This window comes from Arachis ipaensis, chromosome B10 (assembly GCF_059453495.1).
Source record: "Arachis ipaensis isolate K30076 ecotype BB chromosome B10, ASM5945349v1, whole genome shotgun sequence".
NCBI classification, from domain to species: domain Eukaryota; kingdom Viridiplantae; phylum Streptophyta; class Magnoliopsida; order Fabales; family Fabaceae; genus Arachis; species Arachis ipaensis.
Genome location: NC_142435.1, coordinates 9,114,697 through 9,120,999, shown reverse-complemented (window position 1 = coordinate 9,120,999; position 6,303 = coordinate 9,114,697). Strand labels below are relative to the sequence as shown.

Sequence of the window (6,303 nt, the reverse complement as noted above, 5' to 3'; positions counted from 1 at the left end):
AAATCGATCCATACATTATTTAAAAGTGTCTTTGAAAGATCGATATGGCTTAAAAATGAGATCAAATTGTGGTCAAATAAAAATAATATAAAAAAATAAATAAAAATGAAATTACCATTTTGATAATAATAATAATAGAAGAATACTAAGGGGTCAGCAACTTTTGTGATTTGTAGCCATTAATAATGATTTTAATGGTGTAAGATTGGTGTGAGATTTTATCCAATAATTTACTTTTCTTTGCTGGTTATATGCTGGCCAAAATTTAACAAAGTTGGTGCTCTTTAGACTTTTCCATAATAATAATATCCATATCCATGAGGCGCTAACTACCAAGCTCTCCAACCACATTCCAAACTGCAAATAACTAACTCCTTATGCTTTTGGCGCCAACGGTTGCAGCGTCAGCCACCACCACCGCCAACAATGCTTCTCTCTTCACTGCCCCCTCTTCCTCCTGCTCCTGCTCCTTCTTTTTCTTCTTCTTCTTCTTCTTCTTCTTCCATTCTCCACTTTCTTCCCAGCTCCACCGACCCTCCCTACACGCTCCTGGAGAACCACCCATCCCTGATTCTCCTGTCCCAATGCGAAAGCATCCACACCCTGAAGCAAGTCCACTGCCACGTCATCAAAACTGGTCTCCACAACACTCTCTTCGCCCTCAGCAAACTCATCCACTTCTGCGCCCTCTCCCCCTCCGGCGACCTCTCCTACGCTCTCTCCCTCTTCCGCTCCGCCCCCCAACAACCCAACCCCTTCATCTTCAACACCCTTATTCGCGCCCATTCCCTTACCCCTTCCCCTCTCCATTCCCTCAACACCTTCTCCGAAATGATCGCTTCTGGTGTTCAACCCAATTCCCACACTTTCCCTTCCATTTTCAAGTCTTGCGCCAAATCCAAGGCTCCCCGTCAAGGGAAACAGCTCCATTCGCAAGTCATCAAGCTTGGCCTTCAATCTGATCCCCATGTGCACACCTCGGTTATTGCTATGTACGCTAAAGTTGGTGAATTGGGTGATGCAAGGAAGGTGTTTGATAAAAGTCCTCTAAGAGATGCTGTTTCTTTTACGGCTTTGGTTACTGGGTATGTCTCGGAGGGTCGTGTGGATGATGCTAGAACTCTCTTTGATGAAATCCCCAGGAAGGATGTGGTGTCGTGGAATGCCATGATTGCGGGGTATGTGCAGAGTGATCGATTTGAAGAAGCACTGGATTGCTTTGACGTGATGAAGGAGGCAGGTGTTGAGCCTGATCAGAGCACAATGGTGACTTTGCTTTGTGCTTGTGGTCATTTGAGGAAGCTTGAGTTGGGGGAGTGGATTGGTTCTTGGGTTAGAGATCATAGGCTTAGTTCAAATCTTCAGCTTACTAGTTCACTAATTGATATGTATGCCAAGTGTGGCGAGATTGATAAGGCTCGTGATTTGTTTGATGGGGTCGAGGAAAGGGATGTGATTATATGGAATACTATGATTGGTGGTTATTCTCACCTATGCTTCTATGAGGATGCCTTGGCACTCTTTGACCTCATGCTTCGATCAAATGTGAAGCCTACCGATGTTACCTTCTTGGCTGTTCTTCCAGCTTGTGCTTGCCTTGGTGCTCTGGACCTTGGCAAGTGGATTCATGCCTATGTTGATAGGAATTTGAAGAGCATAGACAATGCTTCTGCACTTTGGACAAGTCTCATAGACATGTATGCAAAATGTGGGTCCATTGAGGTAGCGGAACAAGTATTTAGAAGCACAAGTTGTAGAAGCTTGGCTTCTTGGAATGCCATGATATCGGGATTGGCAATGTACGGGCACGCAGATCGGGCCCTCAGGCTTGTCTCCGAGATGACTGATGAAGGGTACCAGCCGGACGACATCACATTTGTTGGGGTGTTATCTGCTTGTACTCAAGCTGGTTTGGTAGATCTTGGGCGGCAGTATTTCAATTCAATGACACAAGATTACAAAATTTCACCAAAGTTGCAACACTATGGTTGCATGATAGACCTCCTAGCTAGATCTGGGAAGTTTGAAGAAGCAAAGAGCCTAATGAGAAGCATGGACATGGAGCCGGATGGAGCTATATGGGGTTCTTTGCTTAATGCTTGTAAGGTTCATGGTGATGTCGAGTTTGGTGAATATGTCGCAGAACAGCTCTTTCAATTGGAGCCGGAAAATACTGGCGCATACGTGCTTTTGTCAAATATATATGCAGGAGCAGGAAGGTGGGATGATGTAGCAAGGATAAGAACCATGTTAAATGACAAAGGGATGAAGAAAGTTCCCGGATGTACCTCTATAGAGGTTGATGGTGTTGTTCATGAGTTCCTTGTAGGCGATAAGTTCCATCCTCAGAGTAAAGAGATACATACAATGTTAGATGAGGTAGATAAGCTTTTGGGGGAGGCTGGTTTTGTGCCTGATACCTCAGAGGTGCTCTATGATATGGATGAGGAGTGGAAGGAAGGAGCTTTGAGTCATCACAGTGAGAAATTGGCTATTTCTTTTGGTTTGATTAGCACAAAACCAGGGACTACAATTAGGATCGTGAAGAATCTTCGTGTTTGTAGGAACTGCCATTTGGCGACCAAGCTTATATCCAAGATTTTCAATAGGGAAATAATAGCAAGAGATAGAAACCGATTCCACCATTTTAAAGATGGGTTATGCTCATGTAATGATTGCTGGTGAAACTTAATTTTTCTTTATATTCAAGGGGGAAAACTTAATGATTTGCATTTCTGAGAGAACTAAATGATAATTGGTACATATATGCTCTCTGTCTCTTGAAACTCTTTATTTATTAATACATATTTTGATGTGTTCCAAGGTTGGTAGATGCTGTAAGTAAATTGTCTAATACAATGTAAGCAACCGAATCCAGCATTATCCAATGGGAAATCATGCATTGGATGGTGGCTTAAACGGGTTCTTTCTTGCAATCCACTGGGAAATAAATCATGGGTTGGTGGGTTGCTTGAAGGAGTTCTTTCTTGCAGTTGCCAAAACGGTTTTGTCAGCTACTATGAAATATGCTGCTCCAGCAACTGTTGAAATTATGAGAGCTTGAGCAGTGTGGTTGAGGTTGGCTTTTGCCCATGGCAGCATCCTTACACTAGCCAGCTGTATATGAATTACCAAGAACGACCCCAATTAGGTTGATTGTAAAACAGTAGAACAAATGAAAAAAGATTGAATAGGTGGTGAAAGAAATAATTACAGTTGGAATTGCAGTGGCAACTCCAGCAGCAATAGCTGCCTTAGCTCCTGCCATCACACCCTCTGTTTACAAAATGAAATGAACAAAGTAATTTTCAGATTTTCAAGTTTATTACCAAGTGAATAAAAGAAAAGGAAGGTTAAGTATGTTAGAGGCATAGATAAGGCATGCATTACCATGAGAACAGCGCTTGGCCATGGCCAACTTGTGATCAAGAGAAGCCAAGGTAGACCTCTCAAGAGGAGAGTGAGGAGCAACATTGTTAATCTTTGCCATATCCACAGAAAAGCTAATATTGTAACAATGGAACAAGTTTTAGTAAGCAGATGATGAGTAGAGTGGATTTGAATGAAGAGGAAGAATGGTTGATGCCATATTTATAAGGGAGTCACTGATTAAGGAAACCATTAACAATTCGCCAGAGAGAGGGAAGGGGGAGTGCATTTTGCATTTGCGCCGTACGTGGCAGGTGGAGTTTGATGGTTTCATCCAAAATCCATCGTCTAAGGCAGCTGTTTTGAGTTTGTGTTGTTGTCTGTCCATTCTTTTGTTATTCCTAAAATACCACTACTTTTTCTAAGCTTGTACTTCCACTGTTGCACACCAAGCATATATTTTTCAATTTAAATGAATAAAAAAATTTGAATATGCATTAATTCAAATAACTTTATTTATTGAATTAATTATTTTTTATATTATTCCTGGTAATAAACCACATAAGAAGAGAACTAAAAAAGATTTCGTACATAATTTTTTAAAAATATTCTTCCTTAAATATAAAATTCTTTTACTATTCTTAAAACTAAAACTTAAATTAAAGTTATTAAAAAATAAAATATTTAACATCTTTATTAATCATATATTTATAGCTATTATTATTATAAAGAAATAATCATTTTTGAAAGGAAATTAGTGTTATTCAAAACTCAAAAGAAAGGAAAATCTTTTAAAAGAGTATGTGAAAAGAAACATTATCCAGTATTGCAGTTGCTTGATTTAGCATCACGTTGATTGGAAGTGCTATTAGATCCAAGATCAGATCCTACGAAAGTAAAGTATGCAAGTTTATTACGTTATCAACTCGTGTCCTAATTCCTAAAACACCCAAAAAAATGCCATTAAAAACTTTGTATTCTTCCCCTGAACCTGAACCTGTTCTTGTGCCTCTTTCTTTGCTAACTTCATACATTTTACTGGACAAGTTAAAGAACGCAACATTTTTTCCTTTAAGCTATGCCATTTTAAAAGAAAAATTGAAAGAGATGATTAAATATTTTGATAAATAAATTAGGGTTATTAAACAAATTAAGATGCCTTGTCTAGAAAATAGAAATGTTTCACATAGCGATGATAGAATTTGAATTACCAAGTAGCTTTTACTTAACAAACTAACTGATAAATCGCTAGGTCATTCTTAAATAGTTAAACTTAATTTTATATATTCTCACAACATTATAAAAAGAAGCTTAGTGATAATATTAGATTTATTTTAAATTTGTTATATTGATACCCTATCCCAACGCTAAAGCCTAGGTCCAAACGAAAGGCTCAACCCAAAGGTTTGAGCCTCACCCTGCACCGACCTTCTCCCAAAGAAGTCGGTTCATGCCACGACCTGTTCCAAAGAAGTCGGGGACGAAGATCAGCAGGCAGATAGACACTCATTCAAATGAGTAACTGTCCCTAAAATCTCTCAACCAACTTTCGGGAGCCATATCTCAACTTCCCTAAGATAAAGGGACGGTTATCCACCTTAAAAGGTGGAACTGCTTCAACGGTGGTTATTGGTTCACCACTATAAATACACTTACACCCCTCAGGTATCTCTAAGTCCCAATACTCTCTAGGCTTACTTACACCCTTGCTGACTTAGGCATCGGAGTGTCTTTGCAGGTACCACCCCCCATTCACTCATACTCACAAGTCGGACGGAGGCCCAGAAGCGCGAATCCCTTCAAAGGCTTCCCTCCTCGAACGATTGGGCCAGCCTAACAAGTCAAACCCATTAATCTCCGGTTACCCATCGTAACATTGGTGCCGTTGCCGGGGACCCGAGAGATCAACCAGTGATGGCGGACAATTCACCAGAAGATGGTCATACAACGTCCGATTCCGAACAAGAAAACCTAGATACTGGAAACAACGACGCGGACCTAACCCTTCACCAGAGAGCCAACGACCAACATAGAGAAGGCACCTCTGGGTTAAAAAACCCAAAGGTAAACTCCTCGGAGGGATGAGAATCAGGAAAGGAAGGGCCACCCTTTGAAGCCGAGCTAATGGGGTTGGTCCATGATCACCAAGGTCGTTTAGAACAGATGGAACAAGAATTAGAACGACAACGGGAGGCGGAGCGAAATCTAAGGGAAGAGATAGAGCGATGGAAAGAGTTAGAAGAAAAACTCTTGAAGCTAGAATCTTCCCTTAGAAGTCGGAACCCCCGTGGCGACCGAGAAGAGTCGCCCCTGGGAGGAGAGGATCCATTCAGTGAGGACATAATGAGGGCAAAAGTTCCAAGAAACTTCAAAAGTCCTGATATGAACCTCTATGACGGTACCACGGACCCGAAGCATCATTTAAGCAATTTTAAAAGTCGGATGTATCTGGCTGATGCTTCTGATGCTTCTGATGCAACTCGCTGCAAAGCTTTCCTGACCACCCTGTCGAAAGCGGCGATGAAGTGGTTCGATAGCCTCCCTCCAAGGTCGGTTACCAGCTTTGAGGATCTCTCGAGAAAGTTCTTAATGAGGTTCTCCATCCAAAAAGATAAAGTAAAGCACGCACCGAGCCTCCTGGGAGTAAAACAGGAGGTCGGAGAACCTTTACGGGACTACATGGAAATGTTCAACAAAGCGTGCTTGGAGATTCAAGACCTGCCCACTGAGGCAATCATCATGGGACTAGTAAATGGACCTAGAGAAGGTCCATTCTCACAGTCCATATCAAAAAGGCACCCCACCTCCTTGAGTGATGTACAAGAAAGAGCAGAAAAGTACATCAACATGGAGGAGAATGCCAGACTAAGAGAGTCGAGTTGGCGACTTGGGCACCCCCACTCGATAAAGGAGAAAGAAAGGGAGCCCAAGAAA

At 41.5% G+C, this 6,303-nt stretch overlaps 2 protein-coding genes across 2 annotated transcripts; one reads left to right on the top strand and one right to left on the bottom strand.

Annotated features, from left to right (window-relative positions):
- The first annotated feature begins 330 nt into the window (after positions 1 to 330).
- OTP82 (Tetratricopeptide repeat (TPR)-like superfamily protein) lies at positions 331 to 2,778 on the top strand. Its single transcript, XM_016326173.3, has one exon. It carries the CDS (start codon positions 427 to 429, stop codon positions 2,683 to 2,685), a length of 2,259 nt encoding a protein of 752 aa, XP_016181659.2. The 5' UTR covers positions 331 to 426; the 3' UTR covers positions 2,686 to 2,778.
- LOC107623802 (early nodulin-93) lies at positions 2,775 to 3,621 on the bottom strand. Its single transcript, XM_016326174.3, has 3 exons — positions 3,391 to 3,621; positions 3,215 to 3,276; positions 2,775 to 3,117 (listed from the first exon to the last, which is right to left on the bottom strand). Exons 1-3 carry the CDS (start codon positions 3,488 to 3,490, stop codon positions 2,953 to 2,955), a joined length of 327 nt encoding a protein of 108 aa, XP_016181660.1. The 5' UTR covers positions 3,491 to 3,621; the 3' UTR covers positions 2,775 to 2,952.
- Positions 3,622 to 6,303: the final 2,682 nt, after the last annotated feature.